The sequence below is a fragment of the Biomphalaria glabrata genome, chromosome 17 (genome assembly GCF_947242115.1).
Source record: "Biomphalaria glabrata chromosome 17, xgBioGlab47.1, whole genome shotgun sequence".
Taxonomy (NCBI): domain Eukaryota; kingdom Metazoa; phylum Mollusca; class Gastropoda; family Planorbidae; genus Biomphalaria; species Biomphalaria glabrata.
The window spans coordinates 4,536,964-4,563,115 of NC_074727.1; the positions used below are offsets into that span (position 1 = coordinate 4,536,964).

General features: G+C 37.6%; 2 protein-coding genes across 2 annotated transcripts; both read left to right on the top strand.

Moving 5' to 3' along the window:
- Positions 1-246: 246 nt before the first annotated feature.
- On the top strand, positions 247-12,030 carry LOC106052610 (placenta-specific gene 8 protein-like). Its single transcript, XM_056016312.1, has 5 exons — positions 247-400; positions 3,812-3,876; positions 6,952-7,192; positions 8,991-9,142; positions 9,821-12,030. Exons 2-5 carry the CDS (start codon positions 3,838-3,840, stop codon positions 9,941-9,943), a joined length of 555 nt encoding a protein of 184 aa, XP_055872287.1. The 5' UTR covers positions 247-400; positions 3,812-3,837; the 3' UTR covers positions 9,944-12,030.
- A 3,584-nt stretch (positions 12,031-15,614) lies between these two features.
- LOC129923545 (placenta-specific gene 8 protein-like) lies at positions 15,615-24,074 on the top strand. The gene is made up of 5 exons (XM_056014887.1): positions 15,615-15,730; positions 18,490-18,554; positions 21,975-22,197; positions 22,860-23,014; positions 23,791-24,074. Exons 2-5 carry the CDS (start codon positions 18,519-18,521, stop codon positions 23,911-23,913), a joined length of 537 nt encoding a protein of 178 aa, XP_055870862.1. The 5' UTR covers positions 15,615-15,730; positions 18,490-18,518; the 3' UTR covers positions 23,914-24,074.
- Positions 24,075-26,152: the final 2,078 nt, after the last annotated feature.

Consider the following 26,152-nt stretch of genomic DNA (forward strand, 5'->3'; position numbering starts at 1 on the left):
TGCCGCCAATCTTGCATCATTCTACAAGACTAACACTTAATTAATGCTCTCCACTCTCTGTCTCTCTCTCTCTCTCTCTCTCTTTCTCTTTCTCCCTCCACAACTAACAATAAATACTCCCTTTCTATGTCACTTCGGAAACACAAATACACATATTCCATAACAACATCACAAGAGATTTTAAAAACTAAATTTAAAAAAAAAAGAAATTTCAGAAAGCATAAAATGTAAGGGGACCTCTGTAAGGGGACGTCTGTAAGGGGACCGCTGTATTTTAACAATGAGATAACCAAGATTTACAATGAACAGCAACCCTGGATGTGGTGTCAGACACACACAAAAATATCTGCCCCTTTTTTAGTTGGCAGATCAGTTTGAGAGGTTGCCACCAGAGATTTAGGTAAGCAGTTTTCAAACTATTAGTGAAAAGTAGATTCATATAACAAAAAGTATGATTAGGTTTAAAGAGACAAAAGTATTCCATAACATCGCCATTTACATAACAAAACCTGGGGTCGAGAATATAGCTGAAGATAATTTATGAAAGAACTTCTCTTTAAAAATATTTCTGCTCTAGAAAGTTAATAGAAATAATTTTAAAATCAGCTTTTTTTTTATCGCATAGTTTGTAATTTATCAGAAATATCTTTTACAGCTTTCTGTCTCTCTCTTTTTATCTCTCCTTTCTCTCTCTCTATCTCTTTTTCTCTCACTCTTTCTCTCTCTCCCCCTCTCTCTCTCTTTTTCTCTCTCCCTTTATCTTTCTATCCTACTCTCTCTCTCTTTCTTTCTCTCTCCCTTTATCTTTCTATCCTACTCTCGCTCTCTCTCTCTTTCTCTCTCCCTTTATCTTTCTATCCTACTCTCTCTCTCTTTCTTTCTCTCTCCCTTTATCTTTCTATCCTACTCTCGCTCTCTCTTTCTTTCTCTCTCCCTTTATCTTTCTATCCTACTCTCGCTCTCTTTCTTTCTCTCTCCCTTTATCTTTCTATCCTACTCTCTCTCTCTTTCTTTCTCTCTCCCTTTATCTTTCTATCCTACTCTCGCTCTCTCTCTCTTTCTCTCTCCCTTTATCTTTCTATCCTACTCTCGCTCTCTCTTTCTTTCTCTCACACTCTTTCTTTCCCACTCTATCTCTCTTTCTCTCTCCCTCTCTCCCTGTGTCGCTCTCAAGTCTCCCACATTCCATAACATCTGTTTGTTTGTTCTTTATTATTTTGTATGTTTTTGTTTTTTTTATTTAGGTTTCAAAGGCTGTCCATAGCAACGGATGCATTTAGAAAATTATGAAATTGTCATGAGATATACATTTTTATCCATTTTTTTTTTAAAGGAAACCTCAGAATTTGCGCTATTTTTTTTTTAAGCTTTATCATCATAGGAATCCTTGGGCCTTAGGCCTCTTTTCTTTGCCTCTTTTTTGGGCTTTATGTGCCTCTTTTATGGGCCATCTCGCCTCTTTTGTGGGCTTTTTTTTTTGTTATGTTTTTATTTGTAAGTTCTCATAATTCACAAGTATTAAATTACAAACTTTGTAAGTAGAAAAAAAAAATTTAAATGCCCAAACGACTCCATATTCTCTTCAACTCTGCATAGGTTTAGACCTTTAAACATAATTTTTTTTCTGACATTTTTCCAAAACGTATTTGAAACGCGGCATTTAAAAAGTACACAAACTAGAGGAAATTGTTATCTTCATAGTCATACACAGTTATGCAAACAAAAGATTAAATCAATAACTGATTTCATATTTAAAAAACCTACATAAGTTTTCTTTAGACGAATTCAACAAGCGATAAGAAAAAGCCTTAACCCTAAAACTAGTAGATAAAAGCGTCTTTAAATTGGAACGCAGGAATAAAATACACAATAGTAGATGGGTTTGAAAAAATAATATTTTTTTTTACTTCCTTCTCTAGAGTTATCTTTGCTATTTTATGATCCCCAGTCTTCAGGAACGACTGCCTTATGTATAAGCATAGTTTGCGGAAGCATATGTAGACAGATAGAGGAATTATTACGTTTTAAACTGACTCGCAGAGTGGAACACGTTTTTCGTGTAGGTTATGACCGTAGGTCAAGGCGATCTTTTTTTTTTGTTTGTTAACTGGGCCTGAGGTGCCTCCTCCCCGGATCGAAAGTGTTTAAAAAATTAATAAATTAATAAATAAACACAAGAGCTGCCAAAAAGGTCGCGGGACTCACATTTGTGGCCCAAAGACAACCCCTCTCCAAAGACAACCCCTCTCCAAAGACAACCCTTCTCCCAAGACAATGCCTCTCCAAAGACCACCCCTCTCCAAAGACAACCCCTCTCCAAAGACAACCCCTCTCTAAAGACAAGCGCTAATGAAAAAAAAAATTATATAGACCTTTGGCAGAGATCGGCTTTGTCTGAATCAGATGTGGCCAAATATATAAATCAAACTGGGTTTGTATAGTCAGGTGAAATATTGCTCTCATGTCTAAATTTAAAAATTGAAAAAAAAAAAGACTTAATAGTTTATTATACTTCTTCTTCGTTCTCATTTCGAATGTCGGAGGGTTCAGATCAGTAATCCTATATCTGAGATGAACCGCGACATGGTTTCCAGAGCAGTTCTTCTTATAATTTTTCATATATAAGAGTATTTTGGGGCCAGAGTCTTGTTTGGGTCTCTTGTTATAGTATGCAGCTTTACTGGACATGGTCAGCATTCGCTGGTGATGCTCCTCAATGGCAGGTTTCGCTCGTCCAGACTTTTAGCTTTCGGAACATATGTTGTCTCATTCAGCTGTGTCCGGTTCTGAGTCGAAAAAGTATGCGTCCTTTTTCTAGTAATTGGGATTAATTAATCATACAAATGACAACTGCAGAAAACATTAGAAAGTCAATGAAGGAAAAAAAGAGACATGAATGAGTGTATTAGGCGCTGACTGGGGAACAGAACATTACTGAAGAGAAAAGAATTGTCTAGCTGTTCACTGGCGTCTCTTTAACAGAAGATAATAACTGGTAGACAAGCTAGTAGATATTATGTAGCATTTAATAATGAGTAGCAAGCTATATCTACTAGAGTTGACAGAAGCTGATGTCATGTCACCGAGAGAAGAAGATTGCTTTGGTACTGAATGTATCCATTTTTTAAATATAATTGAATGCACTATAACAATAACATTATAACTATAAGAAACCAAAATGTACATTCACACCAGACTCACTCATAATTTACATGTGACAAAGTTTATATCAGATTGTTCTTATTTAATGATTTGATTGCCAGGGGAACAAAAGAGTGTTTGTGTCTGTTTTGTCTTTGCCATCGGTGTCTTGTATCTCTTTTGTGATGGTAAAATCACAAAGTCCTGACACAAAGGGATTCTTTATCTGTGTACTTTTCGTACCCTAGAAAACATAGATTGCCCTTTAAAAGAAATGATATGTTACAACCAAGTGGTTTCCAGGTGTTAATCTACTCGTGCAGGTTAATTAAATAATTAAACTCTGCTAAGTCATACGTTTTCCTGGCTAATTAAGGCAAACCGATCCATGAGACTAGGGAAAAAGGAGGCGCTTGCATGAATTTGTCCTAGCATATAAAATAATAAAAGTTCCATTACCTTTAAGTTTTTCTGGGTATTTTATAAGATTATGTTTTTATATTTGTAATTTTTTTTTTCTATTATTGCTTCTTCACTTTTTAGTCTTCTGTACCAAAGCGTCTCCTAAGTTCAGTGATTTTACTAATGTGTGTTGCTCTAGTCAAATTTAAATATACGTTTCTCACTAATATTCGATTTTTCATCATATTTTTGTCTATTTTATTTATAGCTTGACTCAACTAAAAGCCAGTGGTGATGTCTGAGCTAGCAGTTCATATGAAACAAGAGAGTGCGGTAAGATGTAAACATACGCTTGTGACGAGACTTGGCGAAATGGAATGTTGTAGTTTTCTACTTGGCATGCACAAAGTCATTAAGCTTTTGTAAAACTTGTATTAGAGATTTTTAAAAATAGAGGTAAAAAAATAAAAAAAGCAGAATATTCAATCATGATTAATAAAAAAATATAATTAAAAATTAAAAATATTTTTAAAAATACAAAAAAAAATAAATTAAAAGAAAAAAATAAGGGTATAAGAACACTGCCACGGTGCACAAGGGAGATCGAGTTTAAGACCTGTTACTGAATTCTTTTATCAAATTAATTATTTTAAAAATTTTCTTCGAGATCTAATATGAGCCAGGAATCGTCTGCTGAGCAGCTAAAGTTAGTTTGGAAACTTTCTTCCAGAAAGACACCACCTCCAACCTGTTCATTGCTGAGATGGGAACGGGGCACACTGGCCATGGTAGAGGAGAGTGGAAGACGCGCTGTACAAATTCATGTATAAAAAAATAATAATGATTATTGTTATTTATATTGCTACAATGAGTAACCCAGTAGAGAGCCTCTATATTATAATCCTTTTCGGACTGCCTCAACTATTACAACCACTTGCAGCCTGTTCGTTAATATCCAACACACCTCATTGAACCCAGTCTTCTGGCGAAGTAAAAATATGAGGGCTCAAGTCCTACATGGAGGAAGATTGGATTCAATACTCCCTCCCCCCCCCCCTTCCCCCACATCACAAGCCAAAAAAAAAATTTCTGAAAATTTAAAATTTCCTATTTACTTTTTCGTGTGTTATGAGCATTCACAATCTCAGGATGAACTAGAACAGCGGTTCTCAACCTTTTAAGCTTGGCGACCCCCTTTTTACAATCCCCCACTCTGCCGCGACCCCTCCCTTCTTTTCGAAAATACACACAGCAATAGAAGAATAGACAAAAACAATCCATTTTTTCGATGGTCTTTGGCGACCCCTGGCAAATCATCAATCGACCCCCAAGGGGGTCGCGACCCACAGGTTGAGAACCCCTGAACTAGAAGGTAGAGAGGTGAAATCATTCCGCTAACTCAGATGTACCGATATACACAGGAGAGTCTACATTTACTTATCCCCTCCTCGGCAAAGAGAAAAATCACCTTCATTTTTACTAATCCCATAGTCTATTGAAAGTTTGGGGCACCACATTTCTCTCTGCCCTTTGCGTTAAAAAGAGTCTTTTATCAATGATTGGCCCGTCCATTCTTTAATGTTGTCGTCACATGGCTTTCTCTGCCTGTCTCTTGTTCTTTTCTTGGCATCGTTCCCTAAGAAAAAAGTATTTACGAACCATGACGACCTTGAGGTATGGCCATAAAATTTCAGTTTGCGTTTTATTTCTGACTGTGGTCTGAAGGTAAACCTTTGGGCTCAACTGTTGTGATCATGTTTCTTATTTCCTCCCTTGTAGGCTCAACTGTTGTTATCGTGTTTCTAATTTCCTACCTTGTGGGCTCAACTGTTGTTATCGTGTTTCTAATTTCCTCGTTTGTGGGCTCAACTGTTGTGATCATGTTTCTAATTTCCTCGTTTGTGGGCTCAACTGTTGTTATGGTGTTTCTAATTTCCTACCTTGTGGGCTCAACTGTTGTGATCATGTTTCTAATTTCCTCGTTTGTGGGCTCAACTGTTGTTATCGTGTTTCTCATTTCCTCGTTTGTAGGCTCAACTGTTGTTATCGTGTTTCTAATTTCCTCGTTTGTGGACTCAACTGTTGTTATCGTGTTTCTAATTTCCTCCCTTGTGGGCTCAACTGTTGTGATCATGTTTCTAATTTCCTCCCTTGTGGGCTCAACTGTTGTTATCATGTTTCTAGTTTCCTCCCTTGTGGGCTCAACTGTTGTTATCGTGTTTCTAATTTCCTCCTTTGTGGGCTCAACTGTTGTTATCGTGTTTCCAATTTCCTCCCTTGTGGGCTCAACTGTTGTTATCGTGTTTCTAATTTCCTCCCTTGTGGGCTCAACTGTTGTTATCGTGTTTCTAATTTCCTCCCTTGTGGGCTCAACTGTTGTTATCATGTTTCTAGTTTCCTCCCTTGTGGGCTCAACTGTTGTTATCGTGTTTCTCATTTCCTCGTTTGTGGGCTCAACTGTTGTTATCGTGTTTCTAATTTCCTCGTTTGTGGACTCAACTGTTGTTATCGTGTTTCTAATTTCCTCCCTTGTGGGCTCAACTGTTGTGATCATGTTTCTAATTTCCTCCCTTGTGGGCTCAACTGTTGTTATCATGTTTCTAGTTTCCTCCCTTGTGGGCTCAACTGTTGTTATCGTGTTTCTAATTTCCTCCTTTGTGGGCTCAACTGTTGTTATCGTGTTTCCAATTTCCTCCCTTGTGGGCTCAACTGTTGTTATCGTGTTTCTAATTTTCTCCCTTGTGGGCTCAACTGTTGTTATCGTGTTTCTATATTCCTCCCTTGTGGGCTCAACTGTTGTTATCGTGTTTCTAATTTCCTCGTTTGTGGGCTCAACTGTTGTTATCGTGTTTCTAATTTCCTCGTTTGTGGGCTCAACTGTTGTTATCGTGTTTCTAATTTCCTCGTTTGTGGACTCAACTGTTGTGATCATGTTTCTAATTTCCTCCCTTGTGGGCTCAACTGTTGTGATCGTGTTTCTAATTTCCTCGTTTGTGGGCTCAACTGTTGTGATCATGTTTCTAATTTCCTCGTTTGTGGGCTCAACTGTTGTGATCGTGTTTCTAATTTCCTCGTTTGTGGGCTCAACTGTTGTGATCATGTTTCTAATTTCCTCCCTTGTGGACTCAACTGTTGTTATCATGTTTCCAATTTCCTCCCTTGTGGGCTCAACTGTTGTTATCATGTTTCCAATTTCCTCCCTTGTGGGCTCAACTGTTGTTATCATGTTTCCAATTTCCTCCCTTGTGGGCTCAACTGTTGTTATCGTGTTTCCAATTTCCTCCCTTGTGGGCTCAACTGTTGTTATCGTGTTTCTAATTTCCTCGTTTGTGGATTCAGTCTAAAACAAAAAAAGTTTTTGTTCCGTTCAATCTTAACACAAATTACAATCTCCTTTGACTTCTCCAGGCGTCATCATCTGGTCCACCTCAACAACAACAATATGCTCCCTGGCCAAACAATGGGCAAGTGGCGCCCTGGCCGCAGCAACAGCAGCCGTACTGGCAGCCCCAGATGGCGCCACCGCCACAGCAGATGCATACCACCAACACGAACGTCGTGATCACCTCTCAGCCTACAGTCGCTACTCGTCCAGCCCAGAGACCTTGGAGCAGCAACCTGTGTGGCTGTTGTTCGGACTTCAGCAGTTGTAAGTATTTGCAGGTCTCTTGCTTTGTATTCTTTTTTTTAAAAATCTTTTTACTTTTTAAATCTGCTCTAAGGTTTTTTTTGGAGTCTGAAGGTTACGGAGAATTGCAGTATTTCTCGTATCTTAATTCTTTCTCTCCGTAATTATTTTTCCCACATTTGAAACGAATTCTTTATTTTGCGCATTACCATTTCACTACCCTGATAAGATTGGGCTTTAATAGCTTTGTTATATCAGAAAATGTTGTATTTGGTGTAGAATTAAAGGGAAATGCATTCTCTTTTTATATAATTCATTTTTTTAAAAATTAATATTAATTTAATTTAATTAGGACAAATCAACGATGGTATCGTCGATTAGGAGAGAAAGACTTCATCTTATAATTATAGGCATTACTGCAATCTAGTCATGTATTTTAAATCAGTGACTTAAAAATGATCTAAGTCGTTGATTGTCTTAGCTGATTCAGCCTATTCATTCCATGCTTTAATAGCACTAGGGAAGAAGGAACACTTCTACGGATTCGTCCCAGCATATAGAAATATAGAATGTGCATTTATCTTTGTGTCTTTCTGGGTATTTTATCAGGTGTTTTGAGGCGTAGGACGTAATCATCGTCTTGTTTGAAGTAACGTCCGTATTATATGAGATAAGACAAGAATAAAAACATGGGGAAGTTCTTGAAGAGATATCTCAAAACAAATAAGCGGGTCGCTAGAAATATGTTTTTAAGGAACTCTTGAGAAAAAAAATGCGCATCCATGTTACGAACAAATCTATAAATGTGATTTAAATAATGTGACCTATTTATTTGACCTATAAATGTGACCTAATAATGTGACCTGATAACGTTACCTATTTTGTGACCTATCAATGTGACCTTATAATGTGACCTATTAATAGGATCTATTAATGTGACCTATTAATGTGAACCAATAGTGTGACCTATTTTATGTGACCTAATAAATATGCTTTATTAATATAACCTAATTATGTGACCTGTTAATTTTTCCTATTAATTTGACCTATTAATTTGACCTATAAATGTGAACTATTAAAGTGACCTGTTAATGTGACCTGTTAATATGACTTAATAATGTAACGTATTAATATGACATATTAATGTGACCTATTAATGTGACCTATTACTGTGACCTATTAATGTGACCTAATAATTTTACCTAGTAGGGGCATATTTAAAAATAGTCATTGAGATGCATCGTCAAAACCGTTCCGGTGCGGTATAATATTTTATACAAATGAATGCAAATTATTACTTAACAATTTTCCGGGTAAACACACACACGTTTATTTACAATAAAAATGCTCACAGGGTGTCATGTGGCCAGCACAATCAATCTTATAATTATACTCTAAACAATAGTCTGAAGCGCATCACAAGTCATATAATAAATAAATAAATAATAAATAATCTCTAAACCAGGGGTTCTCAGCCTGTGGTTCGCGACCCCCTTGGGGGTCGATTGACGATTTGCCAGGGGTCGCCTAAGACCATCAAAAATAAAGATTGTTATTGTCTATTCTTCTATTGCTGTGTGTGTCTATTGGGAGGGGGGGGGTCGCGGCAGTGTGGCATATTGTAAAAAGGGGTCGCCGAGCTTATAAGGTTGAGAACCGCTGCTCTAAACGATCAGGCTATATGGCGATCCAAAGTTTGATCTAATAATAACTTTCAAAGACCTGTATGCAAAAATCTCCCGAATTGTCAAACCTTTTAGTAAATCTAATTTTATAGTTTAGTTTTTTTCTAATCAGTCATTTTTATTTGACTTTAAAGGCATGCTCGCACTTTGTTGCCCCTGCTGTTTGCAGTGTTGTATTGCCCAAGACATGGGCGAGTCTTGCGGAAGTGCCTTCTGCTACGTGTGCTGTTCGGTACCTAGTCTCTTTGGACTGAGAGCTAACATGAGAGGGAAAGAAAATATACAGGTAAGGGCTTCATCTCAAGTCATTGAACTTAACATTGATTTGACCCTTTTCAGGCCTTGCTTAGAAAGAAAATAGTCCCAGATCTACACACAATCTCTGAGTATTCATCCACTTTTTTCAGCTCTTTATCTAAATATTTCAAAGGCGGTCTGATGCTTTTGGACACGACTGAAAAAGGGGAGGGGAGGTAACAAGCGAATTTATTTGTCTTCGATGGTGATGCCGGATTTAAGGCAGGCGGGACTAAAGTTACTTTTTTTTTTTTTTACTAAATTATTCATATTAAATAACTTATTTTTTAAAGAAGGAGAATTAAAATACAATTATTTTTTTTATTAAGAAGTGGATTTTTATTAAAGCTATTTTAACAAAAGTGTAGGGGCCTCTACAAAAACTCTGCCTCGGGGCTTTCACAATCTAAATTCTGCCCTTGGGTGATGGGTCACTGAATCAGTAGCTAATTGTTCCGTTCATTATTATTTCGTGATTATTTATTCCTTCACCTCATTCCTTCACCTCGACCTCATTCCTTCACCTTGACCTCATTCCTTCACCTTGACCTCATTCCTTCATTAGGACATCTAGTCAGGTCAGGTTTATCACACATTTGTATCAAATTGTATGTCAAATTTTCTTCTTTTTGTATTTAAATGTCATTTTTTCTGTTTCGGACTCCAGGGGTCTCTCTGCGACGACTTCTGCTTAACAGCCGGCTGCTGTGTACTGTGGTGTTACTGCTGTGCCTTGGCGCAGCTCGCACGAGAGGTCAAGACTGTGAAGAACGCTAAAGGTTATGTTTAAGTCTTGGAGGATCAACCTGCTATTGCTTCTGAAAGTTGCGCCTCTTTATATTATAGCGTGTGTCAAAATGTACTGCCATAAGTTTGTAAAATATTATCGCTTTTAAACAGTGCGCGGAAATATTCACACACACACACACACACACATATATATATATATATTCATTTAAGTTTGTAATTTGAGAAATGCTGTTGATAATATCACAAATAGTTGATCAATTATGTACTATTCGTTTTTATTATGGTAAACATTCACATACATATTTATTTTCCTACTAGTTTAGTTGTTGACGATATCATAAATAATTGATGAAATATGTACTATTTATTTTTATTGTAACCAAACCTATTTTTTAAAATATATTTGTTGCTAGTTTATTTTGTAATAGTTTTTTTCTTCTAGAGCATTCCTCCATAAATGACTTTTTTTTTTTTTAACATCTAGCCGAACCCTCCAGTAATAGGGGAGGGGTGGCAGTGGGCAGGCTTCGAACACTGGATCATAGCAACACAGTCAGAAACACATAGAACATGACCAGGCAGTTGTCATGGTTTTGGTTTTGTTTGTAAGACAGGAAAGAAAAGCAGTTGTCTGTTTTTTGTGTCATTTCCGTTTTGAGTGGTTGAAGTCGTTCATTTGTTAGCACTTACAACTTCAATGTGCCTTTTTCGGTTAACTATGAATCCAGCATTGAGCAAATTCATATGGAACATAAACAAGTGGTACACATCCTATAACACAAACGTGAAGTTGGTCCTTCTTTACGGCTCATTGAGACATGGAGAATCACTAAAAAAAAACATATGGAAAAACTCCAGACTTTTGTTAACAGATGCCTACGCCGGATATTAGGAATTAAGTGGCCAGAAAAGATAACTACTATCGATTTTTGGGAGAGAAGTAGATAAAAGCCCATAGGCCAAGACATCATAAAACGAAAATGGAGCTGGATAGGACACACCCTGCGAAAACCAGCTACCAACGTTGCAAGGCAGGCACTTGACTGGAACCCACAAGGAAAGAGGAAAGTGGGCAGACCCAAGCAAACCTGGAAGATGTCGGTCATCAGTGAAGCTGAGGGTACTGGAATGACATGGGAGCAGATGAAGACAGCTGCCCAGAACCGAGTTCGGTGAAGAGGTGTGGTTGCGGCCCTTTGCTCCCCTGGGATTGTACAGGATCAATTCAAGTAAACCAAATAATAAATTTTATTGTTAAAAAAACAACAACACTGTAATATACTTTCTGATGATCACAGGCTAGAGTGATAACTTACCACCCGATATCTATTTTACAAAGCTCATATCAACTCCCTCTGTTTGTCTGTCTGTCTGATAAAACGTTTGAACAAGTTATTTCTCCCACAACCAATCTCGGATCAAGCTCAAATTGTGCATATTTATTTCTTTTAACTAACAAATGAAAAAGAATGAATTGAAAAAAAACAACAACTAATTCGTTAATTAACTTTTGGTAATTAATAATTTTGTTTGGTATCTCTAACAAGAGACGACTGAGATGATGGTATAAGCTGAATAAGTCCCCTTTATAGGTCGCCGGTTTAAAGTAAGTTTGAAACAAACCACAAATAATTATAGAATCTTCTATTTTCACAAGTATAGTGGTTAGTACGTTGGCTTGAGGAGGCTTGAACCATCAGTTCGAATTCATGTTGTTCCCCCCCCCCGCTTTTTTTAATGCTATTAAAAAGGATTATAGTAAAATTCACCCATATACCCCCTTCTTTCCTCACTCTCCCCCTTCCCAACTGGTCCAGACAATTGATTGGATCATAGCGTAGTGAGAAAGCTAAAAATATGAAATAGCGCTAAACAAACACAATTAGTAAAAAATATTACGACTGTGATTGTCACTGTTCACAGGAGTATAATAAAAAAAAAAGTTTATGGTACATTGTATTTCTTTGTCTCTTTTTCTTTTATTGATATCCTCGTTGGACATAATTAAAAGTGTACAAACGAAAAATGACTTCGTTTATAACGCTCTTATTCTTCCCTCTAGATCTAGAAGTTGGCTTCGTTTTCTGGAATGTGCTGATATTCAAGAACGATAACACCACAAAAAGTTATTGCAATAATCAGACGCATTTACTTCCCTTGATCAAAAATACCGAAAAAAAAAAAAGAAAAAAAAAGCATTTGACTTCAAGTCACTACTTCATGGAGTAACTTGGACACTCTCTTTAAAACGTCTCTAACAATTTTCCTATAAATGTAACAGTTGATATAATCGCTGAGAAAAGAATTACCTGCTCTTTGGCTACAATGGGAGAAATGGACAATATACACCTCTCCTGCTTACCATATGATAACGAGTCCAGGACATTCTTGTATATATCAACGAAAAGTTATCTAAGCAACCAGTCAGACCTTATTCAATTTAAATGATATAATTCAACTAACTTTAACTAATGGCTACGAGGCGCGGTGGCTGAGCGTTAAAGCACTTGGCTACCGAAGCGGGGGTCCCGGGTTCGAATCCTGGTAAAGAAGGAAATTTTTTGTTTCGGGATGTTTGTGGAAAAAAGTAAAGCGTCATGCCGTTGTGCTGGTCACATGACACCCTCGTTAACCGTAGACCACAGAAACAGATGACCTTTACATCATCTGCCCTATAGACCACAAGGTCTGAAAGGGGAACTTTACCTTACTTACAGAAAGGCTAGGACTGTTGGTCTTATCTCCTATTTATTATATACTATAATCCTAGACAATAAACTAAATTTTAGTGCAAATACTGGTTATATCCGCAAAAAAGGGCAGCAAAGATTACGATTACTGAGAAAACAGTCCTCATTAAATGTTAGCGAAAAGGCCTTGGTTATGTTTTATCACGCTCACATCTGCAATATTTTAAGTTTTAGTATCACTGCCTTGGTATGGCAATCTGAGTATTAAAAATAAAAATAAACTTTATAGAATCCTAATGCTGCTGGTAAAATCATTGGCAAAAATCAAACCCCATTTGGGCAGCTGTTTGAGACAAACATCTATAATAAAGCTAAAAAGATTCTAGGAATAAAAAAAATCACTCTTTGGGTCAGGATTTTGTGATTTTACCATCACAAAAGACATACAAGACACCGATAGCAAAGACAAATAGACACAAACACTCTTTTGTTCCCCTGGCAATCAAATCATTAAAAAAGAAACAATCTGATATAAACTTTGTCACATGTAAATTATGAGTGAGTCTGGTGTGAATGTACATTTTGGTTTGTTATAGTTCTAAATTATAATGTTTTTTGTTTGGGGCAATGCACAAATTGTAAGACAAATTTCCGTACGGACAATAAAAGAGTATTATTATTATTATCTTATTTACTGATATACTAACATATACCAACCGCCTCTAACGCTTGCGAGACGTGGAAGTTATCCCATACATGTTGAGAAGAGGCTCAGCGTTGCTAAGCAGCCATGGTCCAGAATGTTCCTTGAAATAGCATAACGAGATCATGCCAAGTTCTTTCCCACATTCGCCCTCTATGTGAAGTAGCGGTCTAGCTTTTAATGATATTGCCGGGACGAATGCTTAGACAAGACGAAACACGTTTACCACAGTAAACCATTAACTTGGAAATCGAGACAAGGAAATCGAAAAAAAAGGGCGGTCCACATCTAGCCCTGCGTTTCACCTAATCTCCGTGGGCAGCAGCTGGACTATGGCTGTGTTGTTCACCATGGACCGATCACTATGGAGAGACCTTGCCACCATATAAGCCGGAAGAACCCTGGGCCTAACCCAAGGTCGAGACTAAGTCTAAGTAAGATAACCAGAAGCTTGTGGATGTAAAAAAAAAGTTTGTTTCCTTGGCAAATATATCATTAAACTGTTGATGACCCCATTAAAAAGTAAGAAAAGTTCCCCTTTTCAGACTTTGTGATCTATAGGGCAGATGATGTAAAGGTCATCTGTTTCTGTGCCCTATGGTCAACGAGGGTGTGATGTGGCCAGCCCAACGTCCAACCGCCTTTACTTTTTCCTTAACTAATGTCAGGTACCCATTACAGCTGGGCGGACTCAGAGGCGCCCAAGGACCCCAAAATTAAAATCCCAGTTCTCATGCGCATCATACGGCCTGTGTTTATTCATGTTAGTGCAGCGCTTCCTTGATCTCATTAGATTCAATTAATTTTTGGTTTTATAAATTTGAATTAGTGTTTATAAAAAAGCAGGCATGCTCATATAATTCTATACCAATAGTAACATTGTCTGATTAACAACAACAATGTTATTGAAGTTTAATTATAACAGGGTAGAATGTGCAAGTGAAAACTGAACCTAGTTGTCTGAACGTGGAAAATAATTACGGAGATAAAGAGTTACAGCCAACTTCCATGGATTTATGTCCCTTTCTTTGGCAGAGCTAAAATAAAGTATATTGTCAAGGAGAGGACTCAGCCAGGGGCGGACTGGATGTCAAAATCGGCCCGGGCACTTCTATACAAACCGGCCCAAAAATGTGTATATAATATGATGGGCATCCAATTCTATGTCTATCTGTCCTAAAAATCATTGTTAAGTATGATAATGTATCGATAACTGTAACATGCTCAATATCTTTGTAATAAATGTAGGCCATATATTGATTTTTAATCACTAAACGTGTCGGCCCTAAAGGGATGGAGCCTACTAGTAGCACTGTCTACGGATGTAAGATATTACATTATGTCGGAAAATGTGTTCGATTAAATTAGTATTACACTGTAGAGTGTGTGAAAGATTTCTTTAAGCGACGTTCAAAGGATCACTTTTAGAAGAGACTATTACAAAACCTTTAACAATTTAATACGTGTCATAGTGGCATCCATGCGGCCCTTTCGGTGGCCTACCGGCCCATTTAGGTACCGGCCCACCGGGCATTTGCCCGAATGCCCGTATAGCCAGTCCGCCCCTGAACTCAGCATATCAACAAAGATATTCGTTGTGTAGTCTGTAGACATTCTTTCACTTTTATGTAATTCAAAGGCCTGGACCTGTTCTGTAACCCAAATTTACAATACTGGGTAGTGATGAGAACTGTAATTTTACACGAAGACATGTAAATCAAAATTCTAAAAGTCTGATAGATAGATAGAAATATTACATCCGAATGTTTTTTGCTAACGATGTCAGTCTTTAGAGGCAGTAAAAGTTTAGGCAGTATTTCAAAAGTGTCATGTCATTTGTATCTCGTGTAACATCCGGGATGACTGTCCCTTACACCTTCAAAAAGATTAAGAAGCCAAAGGTAAACAACCTCTAGAACTAGATTATGCCAAAGGTTGTGAGTTGTCTCGCTTGTAGAAGCCTGGTTCCATTACACAATGAAAGAAAAAAAGGCTTCAATATATTATTATATATATATATATATATTCAGTGCTTTTTGGGGTTAAAAACAAAATAGGGACAGGTATCTGATGTTTATGATGGATCACCTAACTATTAACTACTAATACATTAATAATAAACGTTACTTCCCTTGGGTCTTTTGGATATCATTAAGGAGAATATCAAGTTGATTAAGTTGATCAATAAATTCGGACATTTCTAGAACTTTTTTTTCTAAACTAAGTTAAAAAAAATGGAGATAAGCTCGAAAAATATCAATATCAATAATGTTACACGAAACACACATTCTTGGAAGGGAAGGCGGCTGTATTTGATATAGGAAGTCACGGAGATTGACCGAAAACAGTCCCTGTCGTATCAGGAAGGTAAAAATAGTCAAATTTGTCATCGGCATATCACTTGAGGTGGTTACAGCGACTGTCAGACATCTAGGTAAGTACTTTGAAGACTATCTGTCACACTTTGATTTAGAAATGAATAATTATGATTAATGTAAATCAGATTTCAAAATATAAAAGATATATACGGTGAATAGTTATATTATTATTTTCATGCTTATAGCATGCTCAGAGCGCTATGGTCCAATCTCATCTGTGGACCCGCGCCGTGTAAATTGTTAAGCTCTCGCCTACCCTTGGACACTCTCACTGGGGGTTTTGTTTCGCCATTCTTTTAGCCTAACCACTTCCTCTAATGGTCGTTTCAACCCGGGGGCCACGATGAGGCAGAACAGCGTACCCGAGCCCTTGCAGAGCATCCTGCAACGCCGCTCACACAAAATTATATCGTTGAGATATCCGAAAGTTTCGAGATAAATCGCTTTTATGAACTTTTGATCCGGGAAAGGATTTCATCCCAGAGCCAGGATGAAAGACTGGTTCTTCGTCGACTCCTTTGTCTGGAGGCCCCCGTCAACTAGGTGATCAGTTAATCGCATTCGCTTGTTCAATGGTCACGGTCTCTTGAGCCCTTACAGTGGGCGTCCCCATCCCATGAGAGGCCAGAGGACGAGCCCACGAGGGAACTAACTCCTTTTTCCTATAATGTACCGTTGATTTCATAGGGGGAGGGCATCACCCCCCGTATGGGGAAAGCTGCAATGGATGCGGACGGATTACCAAGCCTATCTTACATCCTCACCAGGTGCTAATACACTCGCAAGAGTATTACTGTGGAAGCCCACTGGAGACTGTGTTTGCTCTCTCTGTTAGACTTTTCATTTTCCCGGGCTGACGTATCCACCCGAGGCGTCACGCTGAGGCGAATCAAGATTTTCCTCCGTCAAACTGTATCGACACTTGCCGTTACTAATGATACATCATTAAGAGGGGTGGGGAACTGCCGTGTGGGCGACATCGTTCCGACCATAGCTAATTCCAAGGCATCCATCTCAGCGAAATAACATGATCTGTAGTCGCTTCTTGACTGAGGTAATACTTATATCATTATATAGTGATAAATTTTTGTCCCTTTACATTCTCCATACATTTAGCTACAAAAGTCAAGTTTAAAGTTCTCTTCTTGTGGAATGTGACAAAACTACATTTTTTAGAAGCTAAACCTCAACAGGAATAAACTGTAGCATTATTAATCAGGATTGGCGCAATGGCATAGTGGTTAGGTCTTGGTTTCCGAATCTGGGGGTCCAGGGTTAGAATTTTGGTGAAGACTGGGATTTCGAATTTCGGGATTTTTAGGGCGCCCCTGAGTCCACACAGCTCTGATGGGTTGCTGATGAAATTAAAGGTGGTTGGTCGTTGTGCTTGCCACATGACACCCTGCTCGTTAAACTGTTGGCCAAATAAACAGATGACCTCAACGTCATTTGCCCTATAGATCGCCAGATCTGAAATAGGAACTTTATTACCGGCAGGATGTTTGTCTCGAACAGAACACCCAAAAACTTCAACTGTTTTAAGATATGAAACAAATAAATAAAGTAAAAATGAAAAAAAATGTTGATGCGAAAATAAAGTTGTCGGAATTTTTTTTCTTCTAAATGTCGCCACAGGTTTGGTATCCGTGTGATAAGGGGGGGGAGCGGGGGGCGGGGGGAACACGTAGAAACCAACAGATAACGGGCGAGTTCATTTGGGCAGCTGGGATTGTATATACAAAACAGAATTGAGTCAAAGGAGATTTTTACTTCCCGCTTGAGAGTTAAACTTAAGAAAACTTGTGACTCTTGACTAAAAGGCTTTTAGTTATCTGGATGATTTTTAGTTTAATTTATTTAGAAATAACTATGCTCCTCCCAAGGACCCACCTTCCAAATGAACAGTGACGTTTATCGAATGGCTGTAGATCATGATGACATGTGTAAATTTATGATAAACTTAATAAAGTGAGGTCATGTCACGTGATCTGTTAAATGTATTCCTTTAGAGACAGGAAAAGAGGAAAAATAATTTAATTCAAAAAGCGTTAACAAACGTAACCTAGTCTAAAGGCGCTCCGAGGTCATAACATACAGAGAGGCGTTTAAAAGCGCAGCTAATCCAAAGAAATTGTAGACAGGTAGGTCTTACTATTCTTGGTTAGAGTAATCTGTCTTAATTCTATTAGGCGCCAGTTCGAAACTTTTAGACTTTGTACTAAAGAGGCCGTGACACCGTTAGTATTGACGAGAAAGTTATGATTCCACGAAGCGCAGTGCTCTCTGAGAGACCAGTGGATATATATGGCTCCTGTCTAGGAAAGACAATGGATGCGCCTAGAGGAGTCACTGGTTCTGGTTTCGTCTTGAGACAGGGGCAGAAGCTAAAGTGACTGATCAAGCCAATTCAGAAGCTGCAAATTTTGCCACAGTTTGTGCATGTGTATGCACCTGTTTTAGGGCTAGCTGATAGGACAGTTTTCTTTTTCTTGACTAAGTGGCTAGAGGCAAGCAAAAATAGAACATCAAGGAACGAAAAAGGGCGCACATTCTGGGTTGGGGGCGTTAAAAAAGGGACAAAAGTGGATGGAGCTGGTTACTAGGACCCTACTCATTGGTTGTCATGACTTTTATACAAGGAAGTGAAACTCGACAAACTAAAATTCTTATCTCTTAGAAATAACAGAAACTGAAATTTCGGGTGTAGTGTCCCCGAGGGTAGAAAAAAACGTTTGGGCGTTTAATAAGATAAACTATACTTGTATGTACTATATTAAATGAAGTCAAACAAACATTGGTTTTATTCTGTTGATAGTTTCACTGCAAGAGGACATAACTCCTGCCATGGCTGAGCTCGCCGTTCATAAGAGACATGATCAGGTGAGATAGAAATGAAAGTATAAGATAGAAATGAAAGTATAAGATAGAAATGAAAGTATAAGATAGAAATGAAAGTATAAGATAGAAATGAAAGTATAAGATAGAAATGAAAGTATAAGATAGAAATGAAAGTATAAGATAGAAATGAAAGTATAAGATAGAAATGAAAGTATAAGATAGAAATGAAAGTATAAGATAGAAATGAAAGTATAAGATAGAAATGAAAGTATAAGATAGAAATGAAAGTATAAGATAGAAATGAAAGTATAAGATAGAAATGAAAGTATAAGATATAAATGAAAAATATAAGATAGAAATGAAAGTATAAGATAGAAATGAAAAATATAAGATAGAAATGAAAGTATAAGATAGAAATGAAAAATATAAGATAGAAATGAAAGTATAAGATAGAAATGAAAGTATAAGATAGACATGAAAAATATAAGATAGAAATGAAAGTATAAGATAGAAATGAAAAATATAAGATAGAAATGAAAAATATAAGATAGAAATGAAAGTATAAGATAGAAATGAAAAAGATAAGATAGAAATGAGAATAGAAGATAGAAATGAAAATATAAGATACAAATGAAAATATAATTCTGAAAGAGGATTCGTAGAAGTAATTTTTTTAAAATTATTATTATCTATTAGTAAAATAATTTTAATTTTTAAAAAATTGAACGTTTATATTAAGTCGCTCTGTGTCTGTCTTTAGTGGCTACTTCTACGAGTAAATTATTAAATTAAACCATCATAACTTATAATAGGGTTCCCGTGGTCTCCTTGTTTTCTCCTGGAAATCTCCTGAAACTCATGTCCTTAAAATAGACAAAATTGTCATTTTGGGGTGTCAATTAATATGGTAAACGCCAGTCCTACGCGTGATAAAAAAAAACGGCATCGTCAGCTTTCATTTAGTAAAAATGCAATGCAAAAATGAATTTATTTTGTAATAAAAAAGTTTAATTTTCACTTATTATACTTATCCCTAACCTGATTGGGCCGCAGGCATTCCATTTCACATAGGGTCCCGCAAAAGTTAGGGCCGGCCCCGGATATCATGTTTAGTGTGTGCAAGTTAGGCGTAGATAAGCTGTGTTATGACCATTTCCTATGTTTTGGTATGGGACAGTAGACTTTGAAAAATTCACCAGCAAAATAATAACAAAGTAAAAGCTACCTACGGCTCTACGCAATTAAAGTGTATGCAATATATAAAGCCTTTAAAACACAATAGCTAATCATACATCAACAAATTTAATTTCATTATTTTTCTTCCATAGTTTCATAATAGATCAATCTGCAATACGATGGTGCGCAAATGTTTAATTACGCCAATTGAATCATTAAAACTTTTTCTTGTTTGCGAAGAAATGTCTTAGTGTACTGCTGTAAGCCTAGTGACGTAACAGGTGTCAACTTTATTGAGCTGAAAGGGGATCGGCGTAACAGAGATGCCCCACAATAACGCTTCTTTAGAATATGAACACAATGATTTAAGTCTCATATATAAAAATGAGTCATTTTACTTTGTCACAAAATGCATATTTTACCCCAAAAACGTAGCGATTTTGCATCACGATTTTCGATCTTAAGCAAAAATGAATATACTAATTGCAATATTAAATGTCTAAATGTAACCATTTGAGAAGTTACACTGCAAAGGATTTCTTCCAAGCCAATAGTTTTAATCAAAAGATGTAATGCTAAACGATATGGCGTGAGTTGTGGTTTTTCTAAAGGCAGCACGGAAAACCTTCTCCCAGATACCCTCTCCCACTGGTCCACAGGTGAAATTGAACCATAGCGCTCTGAGCATGCTATAAGCATGAAAGTAGCGCTCTATAAAAGCTTCAATTAATAAAATCAGGGACTTAAGAGATTTTCTATTTTAATCGCCATGTAGTCCTACAATTATATTAAGAACTAACAGAACACAAAAGCAACTCTTCTGATAAGTCTTTACCAGATGGTTCATTTTCGTAATTACACAAATATTCTCTAATGACTTAATGTATATATCCTTCCTTAAGAAACTATTCAACTGAGCGAGGCTCGGTCACCTGGTACTATATATATATATATATATATATATATATATATATATATATATATATATATATATACGACGCATAAAGGGAGATAAAGTTCCTTTTTCAGATCTTGTGGTCTATAGGGCAGATGATGTAAAGGTCATCTGTTTATAAGGCCCACCGTTAACTAGGGTGTCGTGAGGCCAGCCCAACGACCAACTGCCTTTACTTTTCCCCAACTAATGTCAGGTACCCATTAGAGCTGGGTGGACTCAGAGGCGTCCAAAGATCCCGAAATTAAAAATACCAGTCTTCACCAGGATTCGAACCTGGGACCCCTGGTTTGGTAACCAAGCGCTTTACCGCTCCGCCAAAGGGAGGTAAGCCTTGTGTAAAGACACAAAGAGCACAAAGTTAGAGAGAGATCATCCTCGTGTGGCGAATGATGCTAAAAGAAATAGTTGGAGTGACTACTGATGGTGCCAGAAGTATGGCTGGCATTAGAGTTTTGAGAAAAGCTGTCGAATCAAACGGAACCAAACCTTTGTAGAAGTAAAGTGTAAATATATATATTTATTTACACGAATTGCTCGATTAAAGAGTACTGATTTACAAAATGACGCACTAAGACAGAAGGGGATAAAGGGAGATAAAGTTCCTTTTCAGACCTTGCAATCTAAAGTGCAGATGATGTAAAGGTCATGTGTTTATGTGGCCCACGATTAACGAGGGTGTCATGTGGCCAGCACAACGACCAACTGCCTTTACTTTCCCCAACTAATGTCTGGTACCCATTAGAGGTGGGTGGACTCAGAGGCACACAAAGATTCCGTGTAGCGAATGAAGCTATAATAATTAAAAGATAGCTAGAGTAAAATTAAATAATCAAATGCTAAAGTACGAGCTTAATACCTATAATTATCTAATTTCTTTTTTAAATTTATAATTTATTTATTATATTTAATTTTTTTTTAAGTTGTATAATCGAGGTATTGTTTTTTTTTAATGGATTTTTTATGTTGTTGTTTTTTTGTTTACTTATTCAAAATTTACATACCTAAGTTTCTGGTTTCTTCACTGCCATTCACGTCTCTATAGATCCTCTACTTCAGGGGTTCTCAGCCTGTGGGTCGTGACCCCCGATTGAGGATTTGCCATGGGTCGCCCAAGACCATCAAAAATAAGGATTGTTATTGTCTATTATTCTATTTCTGTGTGTGTCTAATTGGGGGGGGGGGGGGTCGCGCAGAGTGGTATATTGTAAAAAGGGGTCGCCGAGCTTAAAAGGTTGAGAACCGCTGCTAGTCTACTTGCTCCTATTGTACAAATACTGTAATTATTCGTTATATGTTAACGCAATCGAGCTTTGCTTTCCTTCATTTAGCCTTTTTCGGGAGTGACAACCAGTCAGCCCTATTCTTCTCATGCATCTCCGCATCACCCGCATCACCCGCCACATAACTGGAAGCCCCATGGGGCGCCTATGCAACAGCAGATGAACACTAACACCAACATCGTCATCAACAACCAAACTGTCGCCACTGGGCGCCCTGCACAGCGAGCTTGGAGCCACGGTCTGTTTGGCTGTTTCTCTGACATCAGCAGTTGTGAGTATTTAAGTGTTTGTGTGTGTGTGTGTTTGTCCTCTAATTAATTTTACTATTAACATGTAATCATTGAACAATATCTCTATCTGTGTATCTCTCTCTCTCTCTCTCTCTCTCTATCTATCTATCTATCTATCTATCTATCTATCTTTGTACTATCTATCTATCCATCATATATATATGTATGATTTTCTATCTCTCTATCTTACTATTTATCTATCTATATATCGATCTATTTATCTATCTATATATCGATCTATTTATCTTTTAGTATCTTTCTCTCCCTCTAGATAGATAGATAGATAGATAGATAGATAGATAGATAGATAGATAGATAGATAGATAGATAGATAGATAGATAGATATAGATAGATAGATAGATAGATAGATAGATAGATAAATAGATAGATAGATAGATAGATAGATAGATAGATAGATAGATAGATAGATAGATACAGATATACATATATATATATATATATATATATATATATTGAGAGAGAAAGAAAGATAGATACAGATATACATATATTTATAGAGAGATAGAAAGAAAGAGAGAGCGAGAGGGAGAAGGATGAAAAGGAAGAGAGAGAGAGGGGGGGGGCAGAGAGAGAGAGAGATAGAGAGAAAGGTGCATTGTTAACTTTTTGTTTCCTTCCAAGGCTTGATGGCGTTGTTCTGCCCATGTTGCCTCCAATGCGGTATCCTCCAAGACATGGGCGAGTCCTGCTGCTCTTCTTGTCTCTACGTGTCCCTGTGTAGCCCGATAACACTCTTTGGCCTCAGAGCTCTCATGAGAGGCAAGGAAAACATCCAGGTATTCTCTTTCTATTCTTTTCCAAAGCTCACTTCCTGTCTGGTACAAACCGTGTACACTGGAGTTCTCCTACAGCCAATCTCGTATCGATCTGTAACCTTTGCACAATTATTTCTTGGACCTGACAAAACAAGAATCAAGAAAAAAAAAACAACACTAATTAGCAACTTATTAATGTAAAGTTCCCCCTTTAAGACTTTGCGATCTATAGGGCAGAAGATGTTAAGGTCTTTTGTTTATTTGACCATGGGTGTCATGAGGCCAGCACAACGGCCAACGGCTATTACTTTCCCAACTAAAGTAAGGTACCCATTAGAATTGGGTGGACTCAGGGGCGCCTTAAAAATCCCAAAGTTCAAAATACCAGTCTTCATCACGATTCGAACCCAGGACCCCAGGTTTGGAAACCAACCGTACCCATTAGAATTGGGTGGACTCAGGGGCGCCTTGAAAATCCCAAAATTCAAAATACCAGTCTTCATCACGATTCGAACCCAGGACCCCAGGTTTGGAAACCAACCGCTTAACCACTTAAGTCACCTCCGTCCCGAATTTCGGTTAAGCCTGGTCAAGTAAGGGGTTAAAGTCATGTGTCAGTTTATTGAAACATGGGGACCTTCTTGAAGATATATTTTTTAAACCTTATTAGTTAATTAACTATTAGATAATAGATTTTTGTTTGGTATCGAACAAAGGAAAAAAATTGAACTTGACAGATGTGGTGGTGAAAGTTGAACTGAACGTAATTCTCAAATTATTTTTCTTTCCGACACCAGGGCACTTTATACAATGACCTCTGCTTGACCGCAGGCTGCCTTTCTCCATGCTGTCACTGCTGTGCCTTGGCCCAGCTTGCACATGAGGTCAAGATTGTGAAGAATGTCAAAGGTTATGTGTAACGTCTCCAAGGTCAACAAGAAAGCAGTTATAAAATAACTTTTGATGAAGATGCTGTTTTAAGAACATAGGCGAATTCAAAAAAATATAAGAAAATGTTTGTATAAAAAATATAGTCATATTTATGTGATAAATTTACATATATATTTATATATCAAATTTTTGACAAAATAAAGTATTGAAAATTAAATGATTAAATAAATCTTTGTCCATAGTTTTGAAAAATTTTTTTTTTTGTATTTTATACCAAGCTTATACAAATTCACTCTGTCTGTCTGTCTGTCTTGGACAATTTTTGTACATGTTATTTCTCCCACTTCCATTCTCGTATCCAATTGAAACTTAACACAATTATTAATTGCCGATGACAAGGCATACATCAATTTTAACTGATGACTCAGCTGATAGCGCTCAAAATCTTGCTATTTATTCACGGTACGTACAGTAGTTTTGAAAACAATGAGAAGCAAGCATGGGACCACCACTAGCGAAATCTTGTCTACGAATTTTCAATCATCACAGAGGATGTTTCTCTCCCTTGGCAGAAATTAGTTGGAGTGACTACTGATGGTGCCAGAAGTATGGCTGGCATTAGAGTTTTTAGAAACGCTGTCAAATCCAACGGAACCAAAGCTTTGTAAAAGGGAAGTAAACTTCCCCCTTTCAGACCTTGCAATCTATAGGGCAGATGATGTAAAGGTCATCTGTTTCGGTGGCCCACGGAGCCCACGGTAACGAGGGTGTCTTGTGGCCAGCACAACGGCCAACCGCCTTTACTTTCCCCAACTAATGTCAGGTACCCATTAGAGCTGAGTGGACTCAGAGACACACAAAGATCCCGAAATTAAAAATCCCAGCCTTCACCAGGATTCGAACCCGTACCCCAGTTAGGAAGACAAGCGCTTTACCGCACATCCTCCACGCCTCCCAAATCTTTGTTGCTTCATTGAATTATTCACCAACAAAATCTAGGTGGCAGAGTGTTTATTCTGAACAATGTTCGTCGTTTCGAAAAATCGACTGCGGCCAATGTGTCCATTGCCCAGATATACCTGCATCTGGAACTGATTGACTTACACAATGTCAATACATTTAGAAAGCTATTTCTTCTCCGTGCTGTTAGCAGACACTTTCTATATCTCCGAAAAAACAGGAGTTAAGGATGATTAAATTAAATTAAATTATAGCTTTTTTACATAGCGCTACTTTCACGCTTATAGTATGATCAGGGTGATTTGGTCCAATCTCATTTGTGGACCAGTGGGGGGAGGGGGTATCTGGGAATAGGTTTTCCGTGCTGCCTTTAGGCGCTCAGTAAACACAACTCTGATCGATTCGGGTGTCGAACCTCATGACCAAGCCAAGCCAAGTTCAAGCGTACTTAGCCTCTCGACCACGCTTCCCACAATTACAATGATTACAGTGATTGCAAGCACTTATGTTCTTATTTTTGAGGACAGATTTTTTTCAAAGATGAATAGTGCAAAATACTTTTTTACCCTATTGGCTTACGGAGGAAGGTCTAGACTTCTAGGTTCTGTGCTACAGAAAGATCCTAGGTATGACATTTAAAGACCGCATCACAAACCAAGAGGTTTTGAGAAATTCCATTATGTATGAATCACGTGACACGACAATCAGAAATTCCTTTAGTTATGAATCACGTGACCCAGTAATCAACAGAAAAAAATAGACACATTTTTTGAGTCCGATGAATCTAGTTCTAACACTAATTCATGAGAAGTTTATTCTAAACCAACTTTTAAATATCCGGCTTATTATATAAGACACCTAGTAATTGATTGGTCTTGGCCAATCCCGTTAGTCTGTTGGACCGTTGAGGTACCAAGCAAGATTTGTCGACCGTCTTTCTCCATTCCTCTGTCTTTTGCCTTGGTTAAAGCCACTTTCATGGCAGGCTCGTCCATTCTTTATGTTGTCTTCCCATCGCTTTCTCTGTCTACCTTTTCTTCTTTTTCCTGGTACTGTTCCATGAAGGAAGATGTTTGCAAGCCCCGAAGACCTTGTAATGTGGCCATAGATTATTAGCTTGCATTTTTTTTACTATAGTTAGCAGGTCATCATGGTGTCCGATCGCTACAGTAGACCTGTCTCTAATCTCATGGTTTGCGATGCGGTATTTGAACGTGATACCAAGGATCCTTCTGTAGCATCTCAATTCCATTGCTAGGATCCTCCTCTCTAGCTCTGCAGTGAGTCCAAGACTCACAAGGTAAGAAC

Excerpts from the sequence above, each read along its gene's own strand:
- LOC106052610 (XM_056016312.1), top strand. The coding sequence starts at position 3,838 with ATGTCTGAGCTAGCAGTTCATATGAAACAAGAGAGTGCG. Across the intron at positions 3,877-6,951 it reads ATATGAAACAAGAGAGTGCG|GCGTCATCATCTGGTCCACC; the intron begins GTAAGATGTAAA and ends TGACTTCTCCAG. Across the intron at positions 7,193-8,990 it reads TTGTTCGGACTTCAGCAGTT|GCATGCTCGCACTTTGTTGC; the intron begins GTAAGTATTTGC and ends TTGACTTTAAAG.
- LOC129923545 (XM_056014887.1), top strand. The coding sequence starts at position 18,519 with ATGGCTGAGCTCGCCGTTCATAAGAGACATGATCAG. Across the intron at positions 18,555-21,974 it reads TTCATAAGAGACATGATCAG|CCTTTTTCGGGAGTGACAAC; the intron begins GTGAGATAGAAA and ends TCCTTCATTTAG. Across the intron at positions 23,015-23,790 it reads GAGGCAAGGAAAACATCCAG|GGCACTTTATACAATGACCT; the intron begins GTATTCTCTTTC and ends TTCCGACACCAG.